At 42.5% G+C, this 24,531-nt stretch overlaps 1 protein-coding gene across 10 annotated transcripts in view; it reads right to left on the bottom strand.

The window, feature by feature from the left end:
- The window catches only part of NEDD4L (NEDD4 like E3 ubiquitin protein ligase), a 250,903-nt gene that overhangs the window by 55,653 nt on the left and 170,719 nt on the right, over nucleotides 1-24,531 (bottom strand). For all 10 annotated transcript variants that reach the window (XM_082241797.1, XM_082241798.1, XM_082241799.1 and 7 more), the window contains 4 exons: nucleotides 21,337-21,387; nucleotides 8,535-8,596; nucleotides 8,260-8,359; nucleotides 5,396-5,562 (listed from right to left, as the gene is read on the bottom strand). In XM_082241797.1, coding sequence (XP_082097923.1) covers nucleotides 5,396-5,562; nucleotides 8,260-8,359; nucleotides 8,535-8,596; nucleotides 21,337-21,387 — 380 coding nt within the window. The remainder of the gene's footprint in view (nucleotides 1-5,395; nucleotides 5,563-8,259; nucleotides 8,360-8,534; nucleotides 8,597-21,336; nucleotides 21,388-24,531) is intronic.

Below are 24,531 nucleotides of genomic sequence, written 5' to 3'. Positions count from 1 at the left end.
CTAGGGCTTGCCGATCAGAAGGTCGGCGGTTCGAATCCCCACGACGGGGTGAGCTCCCGTTGCTTGGTTCCTGCTCCTGCCAACCTAGCAGTTTGAAAGCACGTCAAAGTGCAAGTAGATAAATAGGTACCACTCCGGCAGGAAGGTAAACGGCATTTCCAAGCGCCGCTCTGGTTCACCAGAAGCAGCTTAGTCATGCTGGCCACATGACCCGGAAGCTCTACGCCGGCTCCCTCGGCCAATAAAGTGAGATGAGCACCAAAACCCCAGAGTCAGCCATGACTGGACCTAATGGTCAGGGGTCCCTTTACCTTTACTTTATGTTAAAAGTATTGATCTTTGAGGGAGGAGACTCCATTACCAAGCATACTCTGTAGAACAGCTTTACCGCTTCATATCAAGAAGCCTAAAATTCCAACACTCTTGTTCATATTCAGAAAACAAAACTCTTTTGAGTTTCATAAATCAACTTTCCCATCTTATCAAAAAACGGTGTTTCAACAATCTGATTATCAAAATAAGGATTACTTGCAGCGTCAAAAGACAATGCAACAACCAAGGTTGGAGCTAGAGAGTACATGACCGAAATTACGGCTATAAATCCAAAGGAAAAACAAACATCCAACTTGCAATATTTATGTCGCAGTGGAAAGAAAACGTAGCTGCTTGTCAAAAAGCGAAACGCAACTGGATGTTAAACTAATGCCTGGTGTCAGTACAGCTGATAACACCCCCCCATTCAATTATACATGGCATTTGAAGTTAAGCTTTACATATTTTTAGAAGGGTAATTCTAAGAAACGCTCAAAAAAATTCTCAGCGGTGAACATGAAAAGCACTCCCATCACCAAGGTAAGAAGATTACATAAATTGCATGTGTATGTAATTCAGTGAAACATTGGGGGTGGGGGTGGGGAGAACTAACTGTGACATCGCTTAAGCTTAATGAGACCATTTTGTTTTCCACGTCTGGTTAAAAAATACTCCGATCAGGGGCTGCCAACCTTTTAAGGGCTGTAGGGACATCTGGATATTTGAGCAAGTGTTGGCCCTCCCATCTCCTTTAGTCCCTTTCTCTTCCCCCCTGCCCTGGATTTCTGCTCGCCCACATAAAGAGAAAAGGCAGGAGCAAGCACGCTTTCCCAAGGGATGTGCATAAAACCCAGATCCAGTAAAATTACATAAATTCCAAGGCTTAGCTTAAGCTGAAAGAGCAAGTGGAAAAGAGCATCACTCTTTCAACTTCCTGCTTCAGCTCTACATAATTATCAAGGGTGAAAAGGGTATAAACCGGGAGTCAGCAAACTTTTTCAGCAGGAGGCCAGTCCACTGTCCCTCAAACCTTGTGAGGGACCAGACCTATATTGGGGGGGGGGGATGAACGAATTCCTATGCCCCACAAATAACCCAGAGATGCATTTTAAATAAAAGGGCACATTCTACTCATGTAAAAACACGCCAATTCCCAGACCATCTGTGGGCCAGATTTAGAAGGTGATTGGGCCGGATCCAGCCCCCGGGCCTTAGTTTGCCTACCCATGGTATATACCATCCTCACTACTGCAAATCCAAGGGGGTACTAATTTGGGGAGGGGCTCAGAAGCTTCATGAGCACCACAGGAAGACCTCAAGGGCTCCATTGAGCTCACGGCCACAAACAGATAACCGCAAAGATTTGAATCAGAAAGGATTTATTTTATTTTTTAAAACGAGAATGGAAGGAGTAAGAAATAAGCAGAATACAGAGGGAAACAAATGCAAAATTCCATCTAGCTAACTTAAGCTGAACAAGTTTCTCATTTGCATGACGGAACTGCATTTGTTTGCAAGATGTTAGGTCAAATATCAAATTATTACGAGATTGGTCTATTTTCATCTTGGTGACAAGGAGGATAGACAATTGACTCCTTGATGGAACCAAATCAATGGGAAGGTGACATGGGAAAGGGCAATTATGGAGACGAGTGTTTATTGCTGTTGGTCAGGTAGGAGAGGTGAGACTCACAGTTATTTCCTTCTGACCAGGGCTAAATAGATTTTAGCATCTAAAACTTCATTATGGTGGATTAATGGGAAGCATGGGAAATACATGCTGGACTAGTCGTGGGGAAATGAGAGTCCTTGGTTCAGTTGGAAATTTTTTTTTTAAAGACTGGCACAGAATGTCGTGCCAGTGATATCGTTCCCCTTTATCCAATAAATCAAACAATATTGATACACATACACACGAAATGCCTATAAGCATATTACGACAGGGCTACTCTGCTCTCTAAATGGATGGTAAACTTGCGAAAATCAGCATCAACTGCTGAGTCTCTAATCAAAAATGTCTTTGTACAATGGAGGAAACTCCCACACAGGGGAAATATCAGATAATGAGATGTGATAAATCCTGCTGTATAAAATAACTACAGGAGAAAAACGTCCCCATGTCCTGAAGGGACCATCTCTTCATTCTTCAATTTCGCAGCGCTGAAAAACTTTGGAAGACTAATCAGCAAAGTGAAGCCCTGAACAAGCTAGGCAGGCTGCATTGCATGGAATTAAATTGAGATGCTGAGAGGGGACCTCAAGATACAGCAGGCTTTAAGCTAAAGATGTGTGTCTTACATGTCAATCCCACGCATGTCTACTCTGAAGTAAGCCCCATGAAGTTCAGTGGGACTTACTCATAAGTAGGTGTACACAGGACTGCAGTCTAAAGAGACTCAGCAATGTTCATGATAGGCTCTGGTTCAAAATAATGAAATAAACCTGCAGTCTAGAAGGCTTGTGCAATAGGGCCTCCCGCTATTGGCTTTCCAGCGTCCCTTAAAATTAGCTTGGGGGTGGTGTCTGAGAACCCCAAAATGGTTACAGCGAGAGAACAGAGGGGATTGCAATGTTCACCCCAGCATGGAGCTGAATTCCACCCAGTAAATGTAAAGGTCTCTGATTTAAGTCTATTTATATTGTAGATATGCTATGTGGCAGCTGCATTGATTTCCAATAGGACTCATTTCTAAATAGTGTTTTAAATCACACTGTGTTAGACCACTAGAGTCAACAGGATTAACAATCCAATTCTATGTATCCTTACTCAGAAGTAAAACCCACTGGTGGAAAACTGGATTTAATATTTAAACGTGTTTGGGATTGCAGCCAGTGCATCAGATTAAGCTTTAATAATTGTGTGAAAACTGAGCAGTGAATTAGGTTCATGAAGGTGAAGCGGGAATCAAGCATAAGCCAATATAGTTGGAGTCTTTTCTCTGTAAACTAACCCTAAGACATATACTAATGGCAAATCTAAGCACTCTGGTCCAAAAAACACACACTTAAAAATTAAAAAATCTGAAAGAGTCAGTTTGTTATTCTGTTGCAACAGAACCATCAAGGAGATCTACACTGAGTGCAGCAGGAGGTTTTGTAAAAAAAACTGCCCCTTTTATCAGATATACAACAAGTACTTTAAGGCAGATTTTGGACGATCACATCTTGGACTGATGAACTGAGATATGAACTAGCCTTTTGCCCAGGCATGCAGCCCTTTGTAGAGTTAGCAATCAAACCAGTAAGTCTCTAAGTAACCATAGTTTCCTGTTTCATCTGCACAGAGAAACTATGGTTACCAGTTTTAAAACAATCTAGGGTCAGGTTTCATTTTTCTTTCAAAAAGAGAGGAGAATTATCTGCATCCACGGGCAAAAGAGTTGTTCACATATTGACTTATTAAACTTCCAAACCAGGTCACTGTGAGAAGCAAAGCTACAGGGAACCAGGCAGAGGGCCTTCCTGGTGGTGGCGTCCGCCCTGTGGAATGCCCTCCCATCAGATGTCAAAGAGATAAACAACTACCTGACATTTAGAAGACATCTGAAGGCAGCCTTGTTCAAAGAAGTTTTTAATGTGTGACATTTTAATGTATTTTATTCTTTGTTGGAAGCCACCCAGAGTGGCTGGGGAACCCAGTCAGATGGGTGGGGTACAAATAACAACAACAACAACAACAACAACAACAACAACAACAACAACAACAACGTCTAATGACCTGGAATTTTAAATTGCCTATGCAAGCAGTGCCTATGAAATTATGAACTTCCGTTTTCAGACAACCGCAAAACATTTTACAAACCATCAATTATGAGGCTACTTCCTAGAGCAGTCTGCATTACTTCACTGAAAATGCAGCGCTGTTTGATGAATCTATCTATCAGTCTCACAAGCGCAGGCTCCCTGATGAATGAAGGGTGGAATAAACGCAGATGAAACAACTATGAGAAATATGTGGCATTTAAATTGCTAGCTTCACCTTCCTTTACATTATCTTGAACAACAAATATTACTTTAGGGGTTTCATATTTCACCCCTCAACTATCAAACATCAGCTCTACAGGTGAGAACAAGCATAAAATTTTTAAGCTTCAGTCCAGTGCCCTGTTTTCAACAGTAACGAGTCAGAATCCTCCAGAAAACCCATGATCATGACAAGAAAGCTAAAGGCCTCTGCTGCTGTTTGTCCACCAAATCTGAATACAGAGATTCTATTTAGTTATTACAACTTTTAGTTCTGGAAGACCTGCTCCTTGCCCTGCAGGTCTTCTCCCACCTGACCTGGGAGGGCGGGGCTCGGACTGACTCCAGCTACAAAAGCTGAGGCTGCTGAACATACTCTAGGGCTAAGTTGTTGCTGAGGCTTCTTTGTTGTGGGGAGATTGTTGCTGTTGGTTTTTTATATCTTTATTTTAGAACTTGTGATTTATGTGGGTATTGTTCAGTTTGCTTGTGTTTAATATTTGTTGCTTATGGCTACTTTTGTCATAAACGTGTACTTTGTTCAAGTTGTAAGCCACCTTGAGCATGGTTTGAACTGTGGAGAAGCAGCACATAAATAAAATTATGTATGTCTGTATTATGGTTAATAGCTGTTGATGGGCTTTTCCACCATTAATTTTTTCCTACTACTTTAGAAAGCCATTTGGGGTGCTGACCATCAGAAGAAGAAGAAGAGTTTGGATTTGATATCCCGCCTTTCACTCCCTTTAAGGAGTCTCAAAGCGGCTAACATTCTCTTGCATGTGGTGGATCACACTGGCTCTCAAGAAGAAGATGATGAAGAAGAGTTTGGATTTGATATCCCACTTTATCACTACCCGAAGGAGTCTCAAAGCGGCTAACAATCTCCTTTCCCTTCCTCCCCCACAACAAACACTCTGTGAGGTGAGTGAGGCTGAGAGGCTTCAGAGAAGTGTGACTAGCCTAAGGTCATCCAGCAGCTGCATGTGGAGGAGTGGGGAATCGAATCCGGTTCACCAGATTACGAGTCCACTGCTCTTAACCACTACACCACATCAGCACATCTTGCGGTGCTCAGTATCGTAAGTTAATTATACGCTGCATGAAGGCATGCACTTACATTAAACTTGGCCGGTGCCACTGCGTTGTCCTGTTGTTATGGTTGACGTAATAGGTACGCCCAAGGTTGTCCACTTTTTCTTCCCATCCAGGAGGTAAGGGAGGTGGCGGTAACTCCTCTTGGCGTTGAGATGGAGAATCATTGGAGTCCACCACTTCCCAGCCATGCTTTGAAGGGGGGGGGGAGAGGAAAATGCAAATTAATTTGAAAAACCCCGATTCAAGTGTATGCAACTTTCTAGCATGACAGAAGAGAAGCAACAGGGCTTTCAGTAGTCAAAATTTCACATATTATAGTAGCAGCGAAACATGCTGCATGGTAGCAATGACAAAGCAAGCATTTGTTTATGGTAAGCTGTTCTCCCAATGAACTCAACAAGGACTCACTCCATCCCTCCAAATACCGTATTTTTCACTCTATAAGATGCACTTTTTCCCTCCTAAAAAGTAAGGGGAAATGTGTGTGCGTCTTATGGAGCAAATGCAGGCTGCGCGGCTATCCCAGAAGCCGGAACAGCTAGAGGGATCGCTGCGCAGTGCTCCCTCTTTCTGTTCTAGCTTCTGGCTTAGCCCCTCAGTCCCTTTCCCCACCTCCTGGAAAAGCCCCCAAGAGCCACGCTCCCTTTAAAGAGCCACACAGAGCGTGTGTGCGGCTCTTGGGGGCTTTTCCCTGAGGAGGGAGAAGGGCAGCCCATCAGTGACCGGCTGCCCTTCTCCCTCCTTGGGGAAAGCCCGCAAGCGCCACACACATGCTCCATGTGGCTCGTGAAAGGGAGCGCTGAGCAGAGCCTGGGATGCATACAGGCTCTGCTCAGCGCTCCCTTTAAAGATTCCCCCCCCCTTGCATTCCCCCTCTAAAAAATAGGTGTGTCTTATGGTCAGGTGCATCTTATGGAGCGAAAAATACGGTATCTTGTTTCCATGAAAGCTAGACTGAGGAGCATCACCTCCAAATAAAGATCTAAAGAATGGGGGAGAATATGTTGAAGGCAGCACTCCAGGAGCAGATGGCGTAGGACTTTAAAAGGAATCACCTGTACAGTGGTACCTTGGTTGTCAAACGGCTTAACTCTCAGACAAATCAGCTCCCGAATGCCACAAACCTGGAAGCAAGTGTTCCGGTTTGCAAACGTTTTTTGGAAGCCGAACTTCCGACGCAACTTCCGATGACTGCAGGAAGTTCCTGCAGCCAATCAGAAGCCGCAACTTGGTTTTTGAATGGTTCCAGGAGTCAAACTGACTCCCAGAACGGATTAAGTTTGACAACCAAGGTACCACTGCACTTTGAGCTGGAGATAGGAGCATATAGACAGTTATAGTGCAGATGGGGAAGAAAGGTGGCATTTTTATACAGGGGCCATTTCTCAAGAAAAGAGGCAGGCTGCAACATCCTGAACTAGCCCCCCATCTCCTAACCACCTTCAAAAGTCAGCCTTACAGAAAGCACATCTCACTAGTGAAATATAAATGATGGAAAAAGCATGGTTGAGGCTGATCCCCACCCACCCCCCAAGCGCGATTTAGCGAAAACACAAAGCACGTCTTTCCTTGATAAACTTAATGTCGAACTTTGGAGAGTAAGAGAGTTATTTTAGTTTGCCCAATATTGCTGGAATTTTGCTGCAAAGAACAGCTCTGTTCTGCAACGTGACATAGCAAAATGGGAAGGAATTCTATGCTTGCTTCGTAACGCAGAATTGGCATTTATTCAATTAGGACTGAAAACAATGCTTCGTCCTCGAGGTCATCACTAGGAATAAAGGGTGAAATAGCTCGTATGTGATTCACTCATATCATGAAAAGATACAATTTCAATAGAAAGCTGTTCCAGCTCTCCAGGCTGATTCATAAAACACTTTGGATGTGTTAACAGCGTGGGCTCTTTGGCTTGTGACAAATGACAAACTTACAAGTAACATCCACCCTAATGCATTCCCACCCACTCAAGCCACAGGTCACCAGCGCTGCAGCAACGTTTGAAGAAAGCAGTTGCATTGTAAGCTGCGATTGAAGTAGCATAATTGAGTAGTCAGATGAAAGCTTTTTCTGCAGATTTCGTTCTCCCTGCCGTAGCAATCCACGTCATATTCTGCTGAAAGGATCCCATGAACTTGACGCTTCACTCCTGAAACTATCTCTCTTGCCCACACCTGCGGAATTGCTCTGGTTGCTTATGCATTTCAGCGTTTTATTTTGAAAATTTATATGCTGCACCACCACCAACAACAAATCGTGTTCCCAGGGCCGCTCAGAATCATACTTAAAAATGTAAGCACGTAATGATAAGATAGAACCAATAGTAAAAAGAAGAAGAACAGAAATCGCAGCAAAGATTTAGCAGAGCATCGTGTATTAGCTCTTAGAAACAAAATCTAGATATGAGGAATTTCTGTTCATCTTCTTCAAGGGACAAAGTGCTTGATAGAATATGGTGTCTCCCTTCTTTCTTGCAGAACTTGCAGATTATAATGATTTTCCATTACTGAAACTGAGCTTGGCCATCAAAGTTCATTTTTGTTAATAGCTGTAGAATCTGGCTGCTGTGCTGTAGACGGGAGCCTGAGCAGAATACCAAAACAAACTTGGCTCAACTATCTGAATCTGGAGTAGCTGAAGTCCTCACTATTGTACTGAAACTTTGACCTAAGCCCAGTGTTAATGTTTTTACACAATTGTAAGCTTTAGGTGTTTTACGGATCTGAAAGTCGCTGCGAGACTTTTTGTGTGGAAAGTGACGATTAAATGAAAGAAATAATAACAACAATACCTTTAAGCAATATGATCAGTAAAGCAGAATGCTATCACATATGCAACAGTTACAGAGAAATAAAGAAATTTGGAAACCTTGTATTTAAAGCAGTTTACCTCAGAATCCTCCCTCTGATCACCATCCTCTTCTTGCCCTCCGTTTTTTGGCATATATGCCATCTTCAGCCTCAGAAATCCCTTTACTCGAGATTTGTGACTACAGAGGAAATAGTAAAAAAGGAGGGATAAATAATGTCCTGTTGAACTTGAAAGGCACTTAGTTTTAGCTATCTATCAATCTGTACATAAACTGTAAATTACACAGTATACATATTATGTTTTACTATTCTTATGTTATATTATTCATCTATAATATATGTCCATGTTCTCACCTTCTTGGCCTGAGGAGGAAATCTTTAAAAGTATACGGCCTTTCCATGGTTGGGTCTTCAGTCTATTGGGACAAAAATCAAATCATTAATGCTCACGAACGCATGAGTACATGCTCTAGTAAAATGTAAACAGGAGACCTACAGAAATTACATTATTCCAAAGAACTCTGCCGCTCTTGCAACCATTGTGTATTGTTAGCTGAGCATTTCCACCAGGTGTCGCTCTCAACACCGCTAATAACTCAGCCCAAAAATCAATGCTGTGGAAGCAGAAGTAGTTACAGATGCACAAAGTTGTTTACTACTAATCTCAATGAAGCAATGGTCCAAGTCACATGCAGAGGCCTGTTTTCCAATCGCCAACTTTGAGAAGGCACATTTGCAAAGTGCCAAGAAGCATGATAACTGCGACAACTGAAGGCGCTGAGAACGACACACACCATTTATTTATTTTTTTTGGTTTAGCTAGCTCCTAAGTCTAAGATAGCCCACGTGGCTTGTTCTAGGAGACATTCCACAAACCAAAAAGATGAAGTTTCCATGGGTATTTACTGTCAACACTTTCCCCCACCTAGCCCTACCATAAGCTTATGTTCCAAAAGAAGCGGTCACATCATTTTCTCCAATCGTCAACAGTCCTGGGATTAAAATGACAGACTTGAATTCCTAGATGTCTCCATCTATCAGAATCAAGGTAACGTGGAGCCATAACCAAATTTGCTAAGGATAGTCTGCAGACATATCTTATTTATCTGGGATGACAACTATAGATTTGATAAAGGAGTCATATTGATCAGAATCAAGATAATCTGGAGCCATAACCAAATTTGTCAAGGAAATTTTGCAGACATTTCTTACTCGTCTGGGGTGCCAGTTATAGATTTGATAAAACAGTCGTATTAAATATATACACAGAAGGACTAAGCTGAGTATTTGATAGCTTGGGTTTTTGCATTAAAAACTGCCCTCTTGGAACTTGTCATTGAAAATATAAGGACTTTTTAAAGGGTTGCATTAATGGACGCAGTCCCCCTCCTCATAAATATCAAGTTCTTGTACAAGCATTAAATGGTCAATTTCTGAAGGGGAAAGAATACATATTAGTGCTAAGCATGCACTGCAACAGGGTTCAGAATTTCATTGTAGAGTTGCTAACAAAAGGAGATTCTATGTGTTGGTGCTATTCAAAGTGTTGGTGCTGACCTTTAAAGCCCTAAACAGGCTCGGTCCAGTATACCTGAAGGAGTGTCTCCACCCCCATCGTTCTGCCCGGACACTGAGGTCCATTGCCGAGGGCCTTCTGGTTACAGGGAACCAGGCAGAGGGTAGTGGCACCCACCCTGCGGAACTCCCTCCCACCAGATGTCAAAGAGAACAACTACCAGACTTTTAGAAGACATCTGAAGACATCTGTTTAGCGAAGCTTTTAATGTTTAATAGACGATTGTATTCTAATATTCTGTTGGAAGCTGCCCAGAGTGGCTGGGGAAACACAGCTAGATGGGCGGGGTATAAATAATAAATTATTATTATTAATTATAATTATTACTACTACTACTACTACTACAGTATTATGCACATTCAGCTGAAGGTGTTAAAAACCCTACTTGTGCACAGGAACCTTGTCTTACCTAAGTGCATTTGCCATGGGCTCCCAAGTGCTTTAGCATTAGAACTCAAAGATGCAGTCCTTAAAACTGATATGACTCTGCATGTTCCTTCAGTATCTCACCATAGAAAACACATTCAAATACAAATCAATAGATATTTAGGATATTTAGGGGAGAGATGTGATGATGGTCTACAAGACTATTCCTCAAAAGAGGATGCTGGTGGAACATCTCATTTTCAATACTTGGGGGAAGTTAAGACCCTGGAGAGTTGCTGCTGCCAGTGTAGGAAGATGGAGAAGTGGAATGAGTCAGTGTAAAATATGAGGATCGTAATACTGATCTTACAGCGTTTTCATAAAGGTTATACATGAAAGATAATGCATGCAAAGCACCTTGTGAAGTCTTGGAAAGCATTTTGTTGTCATTATTGATAACCATAGCTTAATACAGGGCTTGCTGAGCCAAAAAGAAAATTCTAATTTGGCTTGTTTAAAGAACAAAACAGCAACTGACGTATATCAATACATGATAATGTATCAATACACGATACGGGCAAATTCACACCTATATGACTGTCAGCTTTTGGACTACATGCGAAAATCTAGAACAGTGAATCTGTTTAATAAAGGGAAATAATGTTTGGCAGACCATCAAGAGTCATAAGAAAGCCGGGGGGGGGTGTTGTTGAAGGGTGAGCTAGGTATAAAGAGAAATATGTTTCCTGTAAAATGTATTCCCTTTTTTTCCTAAGCCAACGTCTCTCACAAGGTTGTTGCAAGAATAAATGAGATAAGTGTTATAATGCACTTTGTACATTTAACAGAAATGATTAATTATAGTAATAAAATGGTGTGTGCTGATTGAGGATATTGGAAAGGTTCCAACTACGCTGTAAATTTTTAATGCAGATACTTAACCCAAGAATGAAACTGCTCAGACATTTCTTTAAAACCAGCATTATGAGAGCAAATGGACTAGAACAGCTGCACTGAAGATGTATTAAAATCCCAGACGAAAATGAACTTGCTGCATTCAGGACTCCAGGCACAGCAGCAGAAACTGTGAAAATACAGTCTGGGATTGTTCTTCATTTCCACTCACTGCTAGATGGGGGAACCCTTTAAAGACCTGGACTCTGGCCTGATCTGACACTGCGGTTGTCTGCTAGAGATTTTTCTATCAAAGCACCGAGCAGCTGATTCCAGCCCAAAGGAGAATAACACGATAGAACCATTACAGAATAAGATGGTTTGCCTAGGAAGAAAAATGTCACCCAAATTTGCACGCTCGTGTATTATGTGCAGAGATCAGAACACTATATTTCTTCTGCCACACAGACCCTAGTTAGTACTGGCCTGAACACGCCTGCCAAAATATACTGTATTTTTTGCTCTATAAGACTCACTTTCTCCCTCCTAAAAAGTAAGGGGAAATGTGTGTGCATCTTATGGAGCGAATGCAGGCTGCGCAGCTATCCCAGAAGCCAGAACAGCAAGAGGGATCGCTGCTTTCACTGCACAGCGATCCCTCTTGCTGTTCTGGTTTCTGAGATTCAGAATATATTTTTTTCTTGTTTTCCTCCTCCAAAAATTAGGTGCGTCTTGTGGTCTGGTGCGTCTTATAGAGCAAAAAATACGGTATGTATCCACTCTGAGAATGCCCATTTGCCTACACAGAAAACTTTGAGGGAATTTCTGCAAATGGATCTAAGCAAGCACATTTTACATGACTAACAAAGCCTTGTAGACTGGAACCCAACAGAGAAATACTTGCTGCTGGAAAACAATGGGAATGAGATTTTTCCTTTCCCAGTGAACCGTCGGAGGCTACCAACCTCTTAGGGCACGCTAACTCAAAGGTAAACAGTAGCACCCCAAGAAAAGCAGCTGAGAAAACTCAAAACAGCAAGCTCCCTTCTTGCACAACAGCTGCCTGGCAGCCCCAAGGAGTGAAAAGCCTCCATCTATCCTGCTATTTATTAATCCTAATCAACATTCAGTTCATGCCAGCAGCCAGGCATATGCAGCCAGACGTGCAGAGCTACATCAATTTCTATGATCTTGCAGAAAGGAAGATGTCTTTACAAGCCCACAGTGGTCGTGTCCACACAAAATGCTAAACCATGGTCTAGTGCAAGGGTAGATAAATCTTTCTGCTTTGCCCCTGAGGGCTGTAAGGAACAGTGGGTGGGGTGATCAGGGCTTACATGCCAGGGGGTATAGCCAAAATTCTCTCTCTCAAACACACCCACCCCTCCTCCAACAGAGCTGTGAGAAGAATTCAATTTCGCTTTTATTGAATTAAGTGTTACTGTGTATTATGTTCAAACCGAGGATCCTAGCTTAAAACAGATTCCGATGAGATGAATAAACCAGATTCATAACCCATGGTTTAAAGCTGACATTTTACTCACCCGTGTCTGTGGTACAGGAAACAGATTAGTACAGACAAAGTAAGCAGAATTAAATTCCTGGCTGTGGTAATATGCATTACCACAGTACTATTACATGTTTGGCTTTCTTCCTTTTAATAGAATAATGTTATCTCAAAGAGTCTCGTTTGCCTAAAATCCTTAAGCTGCAACCTCTGATGTGTGGTACATTTTCCACAAGCTTCTCCACTGCTGTATTTTTCTGGACAAAATTTCGTTTTTTTTTTTTTTTTTTTAAGAAATGCCTTGTTTGCTAACAGTAACGTAATGGATAGATACAATGCAAGCAAAATTGGGAAACTTGCATTGCAAAACAGTCAAATCTAAAATCAAAGGCCCTGTGAATGCCATGTATTTATGAACACAGCTCTTCAAATCTGCTAAAGTTATCTTGTTAACAGTTTTCAGTGCCTCCGTTTTCTTTCTCTCAACAAGGTTATTACAACAGTTGAGTTGTCAAATCTAAAAATACTTACAAATATTCTACTGAAAGCAATTTCCAGCAAAAACTTTGCATTTGTATGAATACTATGTTTATTAGGGGCTATCGCTCTTGCTTGCTGCGCACCCACCCACTACCCTCTGCCCACCCCCCCTTTACAACTCACAAAAACCTCCCCTTACAGCTTTGCCCCCAAACCCTCTCTCCAATTTCTGTACAGCTTGCCCCCCAAAACTATCCCCACCCCCTTACAAGCTCATCCGACAACCACCCGCCCGCCACCGCCCATCCCTGTGATTGCTCTGTTGCTGCCGCAGAAGTGAGTTCCTCTCCTCCAAGTGTAGTAAGTTTGCATTTTAAAATACAGGCCTTCTTCTCTTAGCAGCAGGGGGCAAACGAAGGGGAGAAAGACTTTCTCACTTTCATTCCCTTCCCCTGCAGCCATTTGTGGCAGCGGGGTTGTGAGGGGGCCTATCCGGGCTGGCCACTTGCCCACTCACTTGACCTACTCGCTCCGAGATTCTTGAGCAGGGGTCAGCAAACTTTTTCACCAGGGGGCTGGTCCACTGTCCCTCAGACCTTGGGGGGGGGGGGCGGACGGCAGACTATATTTTGGGAAAAAATAATGAATTCCTATGCCTCACAAATAACCCAGAGATGCATTTTAAATAAAAGGACACATTCTACTCATGTAAAAACACACTGATTCCTGGACCATCCGTGGGCCGGATTTAGAAGGCGATTGGGCCGGATCCGGCCCCTGGGCCTTAGTTTGCCTACCCATGTTCTTGAGCTACGTTCGCCATTTTAACTTGTCTGCCCACTCGGTCGTCAGTGTGGTGACAGACAAGCGCCAAGAACACAGTATGGAGAGAAATGACATAAAAGTCTGCTTTTATGATCCCCATCGCATCACATGTTTCAGTTAAGGTACTCTGGGCAAGTGGCGAAAAACAACAACACATATTTAACAGCATGTAGAATTGACAGCACATGCTTTTTTCAGTGTTGCTTAGCTGAGTCAAAATAACATGCTAACTAAAAACTGGGGGGGGGGGGGAATTAGCGCACTGGAAGTTTTTTGTCAGAAAACTCACACCACGTGCTCATTTATGGATGCGTAAATGGATATTGCACAGCTGTTAGCCATTAACACCCCCCTCAAAAATTCTATATAATATTCAGTTACGCCCCACTGCAGTGGTTTGCACTTTGAAGCTGTGTGGCTCCCAGGACTGTGGGGAGCTGTGTGGACATTTATAGGTATGGATGCAGAGGAGAAAATCAGTTGCTGTGCTCTGTCTTTTTATAGTATCCATTTTCTACCTGTGAATTGGTATTTCTGGAGGAAGAAGGATTTCTACTGCTTCCTGTCAAGTTAACAGCATGACCATTTTATCAAATTTATGACGGTCCCCTCTTCCATTGATTCACAACAGGAACCAAGTCATGCAAAAATATATATTTACCCAATTTAGCCTTCGAGAAGCATTCAGCAGCCATTCCACCCAGTTCTCGTTCCCAAGCGATATATCCACAGAGCATTACTACCCACGAGTCTCCTGCAGAGCTAAATATTTAGCTAGCTTTCTGTAAAAGGCCAGCTTGATGTGAAAACCCTTATTTGTCGGGATGAAACACAGTCTGTTTTTCAGTTCTTTTTTTTTTAAAAAAATTTTTATTGGGTTTTCACATTTTATATAGACAAAAACAAAACATAGAACAGCAAAACAAACATAAAAGACGACAAACATGTACAATTTCCTAACATCTTATTTTCTAACCCTAGTCCTTGACTTCCCCCCACCCCCACCCTTGCCTCCCTATTCCCAAATTTATGTTAGCAAGTTGGCATTTCCTTTTCCATCTTAATATTAATCCTTTTATAAAGAAAAACAAAAATAAATTTTCCCTAAGTTGGACCCCAATTCTCTTCCCTCGATTTCTCATTTTTTCTTGAATAATTTTCTTATTAACTAAACCCCCTGGTCTTGAGTGTTGTCTGAATTTAAATGCTTCCCTCCCTCCCATCCCCGGTTTGCGTCCTTTCCCAAGACATGTCCAAAATAACATTTTTTAGCCTGGGTTCCGCACGTCCGAGGCTCTCAAATCTCTTTCAGTCCCTCTCCGCCGGTTTTGTTGGTAGTCCTTTTTGTCGGTCATCAAGTCTCGAAAGAGTTCCTTCACAATCAATCCAATCAGTCCATAGTCTCTTCCCATATTTAGAAACAACTGCTGAAGAATTTCCACAAGGCCTGAGTCTTGATGATAATCAAAGTCAAAGTCTATGTGGAGGCCCCAATTGTACTTCTTTATTTCAAGTTCCTGAATTCCATAAACTCCCGGGGCCTCCACTTTCGTCTTCTGTATCTTTCGTAGGCTTAAAATGGATTTAATCCAATAGTCTCCTTGCTTGTGTTCTCCAAATGTCGGCTTCTGGTTAGTATTTTCCCACTTAACTTGTTCTCTTTCTTGTTTTGTCTTCTCCTCTTCTTTGTTTATTATTTCGAATTCAGCTGTGGGTTCTTTCTCACTCAAGTCCTCATTACATTCAGCAGCACTACTTGTTTCAGAATTCAAGGTCATCAGTTGTTTACTCATAGCTGTAGTCTGCTCCTGTAAGGTTCCCACCAGTGAAAACATCCTTTCGATTTCTCTCAGTATCTTTCCACCCACAGCCATTGTAATTCCACAGAATTCCCCCTAGAGGGAATCTGGTTACTTAATGTTCTTTTCTCCAACAATCCTCTGTCCTGTTATTGTTTCTTTGTTTCCAACAATTTTGATTCAATTGTAACTCCTTTTAATCCGGAGAGATCTTAAATAGCAATTTTTCCACTGTTAACAGTCCATTTGACAGCTTTGACAGCTGTCAAATTCTGCTCCTCTAAACAGGCTCCAAAGCAGGTCGCTCCCGGGCCCGGGAGGGAGGGTTGTTTACAACAAAACAAAGTCTCTTCCAACACTCCACTCTCCTGCTCAAATTTGCCTTTCCAAATCTTGGAAGTTACTGTCTTTTTAAAACTCACCCTTTACAGGGTAGGCACTCCAGCTTAGCTCTTATATCGTTGCTCTGGATCGTCTACAAGGGGGGGGTGGGGACTTCCTTTTAGCACACCCCCCGGTCGTCTCAAATTCAGAAGGTAAAATTTTTAAAGTTCAGTTCCAGATTACTCACGGGTTCTTTTTTTCCAGTCCAAATTTCAAGGAAGGAAGTCAGCGCTCTCCAGTTATGGCTCGCGGCTTCGCTCAGCGGCGGTAGCGATCGACTCTCAGTGCCGCGCCGTCCCCCGTATCCCCTCCGTAGCCTTTAAAAAGGCTCTTCGCGAATCAGGGGGGGGCGCTTAAGGCACCCGCCGAGTCTTCAGTCCGCAGGCTTCCGCGCCTGCGGTTTTTAAGGGTCCCCGTGTCGCCGGCACGGCAAAGACCCATCCACCGCTGAGCCGATTCCCTCCGGAGCTCGGAGGGAATCCGCCATTTCCAGATCGCGCCAACCCGGAAGTCCTCTGTTTTTCAGTTCTGAACAGTTTTCAGAAAGAGTGTTTTCACTGTGCAAAAGGAGAATTTCCATGGAGCAGACAAGTGACTAAAATGTGTCTCCAAAAGCAGTGCCACTGTCTGACACTGGGAAGATGGGCATTAAAAACATTCTCCTTGTTCTAGGCTTGAATGTTTGCTTGTTAACACATTTTTAATGCTTCCTTATTCTTGTTGAGTACATCAGTCAAGTCCATAAGCATGTGTCTTGCATATAAAAGAGAACAGAACACGCAGAGGCTGTGAATTCGCTATTTCTGCTCTCTCTAACAATGGTCTAGAACTGGAAGCTTTACATCATTTTTATTTCAGGGTAACAGATGTGAACTTTGATGTAAGACTATGAAAACAGAAGGTGCAGCAATACAGACCATGGGCTTTGGTCTTTAAAAGGTCCAGTCTAAATGACATAATGTTCCCAATAGAATTAACAACTCTGGGAGACCCATAGCATCCACAGGCTCCTTCTTGAAGCCTTCCCTCCTTTCACTTTCTGCAGTAATCTATCATGTAGCTTTACATCTGCACCAAGGTTAATTCTAACTATGTTTATTTTCACACCAGGGTTTGCAGGTGATCATCTGCCCATGTTTGAACGCTTGCCTAGAAAGTGCTGAGGCTTCCAGCTACAAAATGGCTATCATTGGGGACATGGCGGTAACAAAAAATTAGGGACAGTACAGTCATTGCTGCTTCGTCGCCACCACTCAACAAGTCCTGTATGTTGGTACATCCTGCTGGTTCTGATTGTGGCGACCACAACAGTATTGATCACACGCAGAGAGCAATGCCCATGCTCTCCAATAACAGGGAGCATTCCCTACCCTGTTTTCCCGAAAGTAAGACATCCCCCGAAAATGAGACCTACTTCCAGTTTTGCCTCTCGCTGTAATATAAGGCATCACCCCAAAATAAGACCTCCCCAATAATAAGGCCTCCCCTGAACATAAGGCCTCCCCAAATATAAGGCCCCCGAAGCTACCGTAAGGCGCCTGACTCCTCTGGACTGTAGTGGCGGGCGCCACCGTGCAGCTCACTGATTGGCCGCAGCGCAGCTGGAGCTGTTCAGGCAGTGCAAGGTCTCCTTAAATCAGAGAGCCCGCGCCACCGCCAGGGCAAGCTGCCACTTGCTGCTCGCTCTGCCCTGATGGAGTCTGGTTGACTCACAATTAGACAATAAATGTGTACCGTATTCTTCTTCATGGAAAAACAAGACACCCCCTGAAAATAAGACCTAGAGCATCTTTGGGAGCAAAAATTAATATAAGACACTGTCTTATTTTGGGGAAAACAGGGTAGTGCCAGAAAAATATAGAAGGTGGACACATCTCAGCCACTGTCTCTTGCACACACAGCACATGAACACACTCACCCCAAGCATACAGACCACAGTCATCTCTTTCAGTCACTCATGCACCTATCCCTCTCTCTGCCCAGGTGCATCTTTCCCAATCACACACACATCCAGAAAAACCCCTCCAAAGAAGGACCTATCCTTGAAATAAAACCAATCCTCCCTCAAAATAAAAATTCAAGGGCCACCGTCCAGGTGCCCACAGATTGGTGATCCCTACACTATGGCTACATATGCCACAGTTTATGAGCCTGTCCACAAGCACCACAGATGTGATTCCCTTCCCCTGTTTACTGGCTTTGGAACAGTGATCCTGGCTTGCATTAAGTCAAGGGCTCCTTGTTGTATCTTTGCATGGATCCAGCACACAACAGGAAGGGGGAGATGGGTGTGTCCATGGCACTATGACACCACGGACAAATGTCCAAAGACAGCCAGAGGGGTTGCAAACTCTGGTTCAAATATTGGGTTACATCCAAGACGTTGACAAGCTCCATTGAAATCAATGGGTCGTCAGCTAATAATGACTAAATTCCATTGATTTTGATGGATCTGTTTCTAAGGATGACTAAGTCTGGATCAAAGCCATAGCTGGCATTAATACTGGCACAGATGCAATGTGGCGGCTGTGATCAGCTTGGAGAGATGGTCTCATTCAGTGGTGCTGGGAATTTTCTATTCTGCCCCGTAGTCTTAGGCATATGTGTTTTCAGGTTTCCACCTTGTCCCCTATGCTTTCTAACATCTACAGGAAGCCACTGGGGAAAGCCATTTGTACACCGATGAGACAGCTCTTTGATTAAGAGGTTTATAAATGTTCCAAATAAATTAGTAAAATTTGGCAGGTTGGACTGAGGTATTAGTAATATGCCGATGCAGCGCTCTCTCTGTTTTCTACCTACAAATCGCAGGGAGGCAGTGGAACTGTTGGAACAGGTGTGCATAGGCTGGTTGGGTCAGAAACATTACAAGAATTCTGCATCAGGCTTAAGAGATCTATAATTGTGCACAGGCTCATTATAATTTGGTGTTTGCAATAATTGCAATTGCTCCCCCCCCCCCATGGTATTTTGAAGATCTTTTCCCATCAGTGCTTTGGGGTTTCTCGGTGTGTTTTGCAGAAAAGTTAGACTAAACGCACTTTCTGGAATCTGTTGTTCTCCTGCTCTTAAAGGCAATGTTTTCTGTTACGGAGACTTCTCATTCTCAACGACAAAGCACATTCAATGTTGTTATTTTAGGTTTAATTTAAAAAAAAAGACAGAAGCTTTCAACAGGAACCATGTTGCTTTCCTACATATAGCAGCTACATGGGGGGCTGATGCCACTGACGTAAGATGGAAACAGCTATTTCAAAAGAGCCCTGTGGCATTGCACGTAGTTTTTCCACAAGGAATAGAAAATTGCAAAGAGCTAATTTTTTTTATGAATCATTTGGAACAGAGTATTACTTCTAACTAGGTCCCAAGTGGTTTAGTTTTAGAACAGCAGCAGGGAACCTTTCTGAAAACACTTTTGTGGTTGTCAACCGGTTTGACAAATGGAGTTAAAACATTAGAGCTTATTAGGAACGTTTAACAAGTTTACTGCTGGCTGTGCTCTGGTGCAATTCAGGAGAGGACACCTATCTCCGGTTAGTGACAACTCTACCAGGTTGAAGGTCTAGCATATTTGTAAAACTCGGCACTAAAAACACAACTGAGATCAATACCAGCAGTAGAATAAGAATTCCTGTTACTTAATCTCATGTCGTGATTCTTTTACTCTTTTTATATACAGTGGCACCTCGGAAGTTGAACGGAATCCGTTCTGGAAGTCCATTCGACTTCCAAAACGTTCGTAAAACAAAGGAATTGCTTCTGATTGGCTGCAGCAAACTCCTGCAGCCAATCAGAAGCTCCGGAAGTCGCGTCGGATGTTCGGGTTCCAAAGAACATTCGCAAACCGGAACACTCATTTCCGGGTTTGCGGCGTTCATGAGCCAAAACATTCAACTTGCAAGGTGTTCGGGATCCAAGGTACAACTGTACTCAAGACACTCAAACTCTAAGCTTTTAACCAGTGCTTTGTGGGGTTCTTCAAGTGTTTTGGACTGTAACTCCTATCAGTCCCAGCTAGCATGGCCATTGGTCATGGGTGAAAGCAGCGGGACAGCAAAACACTGGGGAAGGCTGCTTTAAATGCTAAAGAACTAGGAATATATGGTGGAAGCAAACTGCTGCTATATGGTACGTTGCATTCGTTGCCCGGAGAGTGGCCAACAGCACAAGTTACGTCATCAGGTCACATTGGGTGTTGCATATCATCCAAATGTACAAATATGGTGCAGCTCCTGCCTATCTTATCCTTGGCTGAGCACCATCTGAATGGCTAACTCCATCCATCCCTACATGCACTACTACTGATGCTAAAGTAAGTTACCAAATATGGGCTTGGTATATATGTGTTTCCGTAGTCTGCAAAGGCCTATCATGGGGCTTTAGAAATTTGCCCTAAAGTTACAGAGGGGAAGGGAAAACCACTCTTCTCCACACATGAACCAGATGATAAGGGTTTCTGGGAACTCCTCTCCCCTCCAAGAACAATAATAGTGGCTGGGAACCGGCATGCCCACCTTCAGAACAGATGTATGATCAGTTGATGGAAGTTGTAAATATATGGGCAGCTTTATTCAAACCTCTGCTATTGTTTAAAACTGCCATTTTCCTCTCAGTGTCCCTCCTTCCTCACTCCCATTCCATGGCCACTGGTGTTGTGACCTTGCCTTCTCTTTTGTTCCTCTATCCCACTCTGACATCATGCAGATTTGGGTCTGTGATGAAGTACTACATTTTTATGTATACAGTGGTGCCCCGCAAGACGAATGCCTCGCAAGACGAAAAACTTGTTAGACGAAAGGGTTTTGCGGTTTTTGAGCTGCTTCGCAAGACGAATTTCCCTATGGGCTTGCTTCGCAAGACGGAAACGTCTTGAGTTTTTTGCAAGTTTGTTTCCTTTTTAACACCGTTAATACAGTTGCGACTTGACTTCGAGGAGCAACTCATAGAACGTGGTGTGGTAGCCTTTTTTGAGGTTTTTGGTGATTTTTGAAGCTTTTCCAAAACTTTCCCGACACCGTGCTTCACAAGACAAAAAATTCGCTAGACGAAAAAACTCACGGAACGAATTAATTTCGTCTTGCGAGGCACCACTGTATAGGAAGATATTGTTTAAACCGGGGATGGGGAATCTTTAGGACCCCCCCCCCCCGGATGTTGCCAGACTACCAACTCCCAGAATCCCTGACAGTTGGCCCTGTTGGTTTGGGGTCAATGGGAATCGGAGTCCAGAAAGATCTGGAGAGTCACAGATTCCCCATCCTTGGTTTAAGCCATTGTCCCAGGAGCTTGGATGCAGTAGAGAAGGTTGTAAATAAAATATCTTACCGGAAGATGATTAAGTGGCACATCCACTTGACCCAGGAAGTCGTCTCTGGTCTGTTAATGAAACAGAAAAGACATTAAATCATCATTAAGACATAATTTGTTCATTGAATCAGTCCAACTGATGACATTATATCATGCTAATTTCTGTAGCAGCCTTGAACATTATCAACTGCATACCCCCAAAACGCCTCCCCTTACAGAGCCAATGTCTTCTGTTAGTAAAAGCATTCCAATTATTTCTAACGTTGCTTCTGTCCTCACGCAGGCTCACATGATATTTAATAGTCGTAAAAATGAAAGTTGAGAGTCAAAAGCTCTGCAATGTTTTTCTTCATTTCAAAGTCAGCAAAAAGTGCATCAGAACCTCAGATGTGGTTAAAACAACTAGCCTTTTTTGCACTATGGTGATGTTATTTCCTGCTGGAAAAGCAAGTTATCCTTTCTGAAACAAAGGTTAATGCCCCCTTTAAGAGTTACGTAAGTGCCTTCATGCTCACTTAAGCGTTCCTCAACGTAGAGATCTCCCTGTTCACTGCAATGGACAGATCTGGTCCATGCATGCAAAGTGATGACCAATTTCTCCGGGACAATAAATGACTTACTGCCCAAAGATTAATTACCTGCACATACTAGGAAGATAGGAAGTTCCCTTATACTGAGTTCGGCAATTGGTCCTTCTATCTCGGTATCATTAACATTGGCTGACACCAAAGTTTTCATACAGGAGAATGTGCCAACCATACCTAGGCATGCCATGTGCTGAAATGGGGATTTCTGGTATGCAAGGCACATGCTCTATCACTGAGCTATGGCCCTCCCATATCTGTAAACAAATCCTGGACCAGGAGTATGTTTTAGAATCAGCGGAGTTAAAAGCAAATTGGAGAAACAGTTAAAAGCAAGTATATACAAGTTTTCAAAAGATGAATTAAAGCGAAGAATAGCTAAAAGCAGATTAAAACACATGTAACTTCTTTATATATATATATATAAATATAATTTTTATTAAATTTTCTAATTTACATTTCAAAATATTCATTTAGACAACCTTACATCAAAAACTTCCTTTCTTCTCTTTATGTGGTTCATTTTGCATACCATACATCCCTGCATATTTTACATGAACTAAACCATTCGGTAATCCATTGTTACATCCATAAAAAATTATTTTCAGGGTTGAATTTATCTTAACGCTACCAGCGTTTTTAAATAAACACAATTGTCACCCATATATTCAATAAACATTTTCCAGTCTTCTTTAAAAGTACATTCTTCTTGTTCTCTTACTCTAAAAGTTAAAATATGTATATTCCATCAGTTTATGTTGTCATTCTTCTTTAGTTGTTTGTAAATTGAGTCTTCTACTGCTAATCAGAGGCTTCCTGTTGAATCCGTCGGCAACACAGAGGTGATATTTGAAGCTTTTGTTTTTCCTAATTTTTTTTGAATTTTTGTTTGTGTTGCTTTTTCATTTTTTGACTGTGACTTTTCTTCATTTTATGGGACTGACTTGTGACTGCGGCTTGTGACTCCGTTTTTGTGACTGTGTGGAACCCAGTTCAGCTACTAATTGATTGATTGTGTGACTGCAGAAATGGATAAAAGCCCTCCATCCAAACAATGACATGTAAGAAAAAATAATTTTAATTTTTATCATCTACAATACTGTCTTATTTATTTTATAGTACAGTACATTGATTATTGCTTTTCATTTTATGGATCAATGGTCTCGTCAGATAAAAATCATGTTAAATTACTGTTTTGGGGGTTGTTTTTAGAAGTCTGGAGTAATCCATTTTGCATTACTTTCTATGGGAAAGCATGCCTTGGTTTTAGAACGCTTTGGTTTTGGAACAGACTTCCGGAAGGGATTAAATTTGGGAACCAAGGTACGACTGTATTCAATATGCTTATAGATTGCATTGCATTGTTCACGTTGGCATCTGTCCATCTCGGGAGACAATGGAAGACTGTGTCTTCAGGGGTGTAGCATTTTGGGGGAGTAAAGTGAAAGCTAATGCAATATTTTCAAACCTTGCCTTAAAAGAATTCCAACCTTCAGTTTAAAGGAGAGATTAGTTCATGAATTAGGGGGCGCATTATTTTTCCCCAACCTGCCCCCCCCCAAATGTCCACTTTTTCCACTGGGAAAAAATTAAATGAACTCAACATAAAGATGGGGGATTTCTTTCTCCAATCTTCCCATTTCTGCATCACACCCGAAACCCCTAGACTTCCCCTTCCCTTCAATTGTCTCTCCTATTTTCAAATGTTGAACTGTAAGATCCACACAACTAGGTCCTGTGTTGCTTTTTGTGGTTCTGTAAATCACCTTGTACATTAATGGTGTGGTACAAATGAAGGGTGTGGGATGTGGGTGGCGCTGTGGGTTAAACCACAGAGGCTAGGGCTTGCTGACCAGAAGGTCTGCGGTTTGAATCCCCACGACGGGGTGAGCTCCCGTTGCGCGGTCCCTGCTCCTGCCCACCTAGCAGTTTGAAAGCCCATCAAAGTGCAAGTAGATAAATAGGTACCACTCTGACGGGAAGATAAACGGCGTTTCCATGCACTGCTCTGGTTCGCCAGAAGCGGCTTAGTCATGCTGGCCACATGACCCGGAAGCTGTACGCTGGCTCCCTTGGCCTATAAAGCGAGATGAGCGCCGCAACCCCAGAGTTGGTCACAACTGGACCTAATGGTCAGGGGTCGCTTTACCTTTTACAAATGAAAAGGAAATGAAAAGGAAAACCTTAAACAGTGCACAAGCTGGCTTCTTCTCTACCTGGTGCCCCATGGTAGTTGTAATACACTGAAAATGCTTTCCAAATTCTAACTAATACATTAATTTAAACTTCTGATCTAAATGCGCTGTGCTCTTGCTGCTTCATTTAAGATAAAAACCAAAATCAGCCTTAGGCTTCTAAAATGCCTAATTATTCTGTCAAATTAGAAACTGCCCATTATTCACTGACTAGCAGAAAGTGAACTAACATTTGAAATGCTTATTCCATCAAACTGAAGGACAGGGAGACAAAAAAAATGTGGAGATACTGATAACATGAAAGATTATTTGAAATATGCAAATTATACCTTGGAGCAAGTTCTGCAGAAACAGAAGTTACTGGAATGGGCATCCTTTGCTATAGCTTCATTAGGCAATGTTTAATGTCATTCATTAGCTAATTTCTTGGACAG

Source organism: Podarcis vaucheri (genome assembly GCF_965113315.1).
Source record: "Podarcis vaucheri genome assembly, chromosome: 11".
NCBI classification, from domain to species: Eukaryota; Metazoa; Chordata; class Lepidosauria; order Squamata; family Lacertidae; genus Podarcis; species Podarcis vaucheri.
Note: the sequence above shows the minus strand (reverse complement) of the source record. Positions and strands in the feature narration are given on the sequence as shown.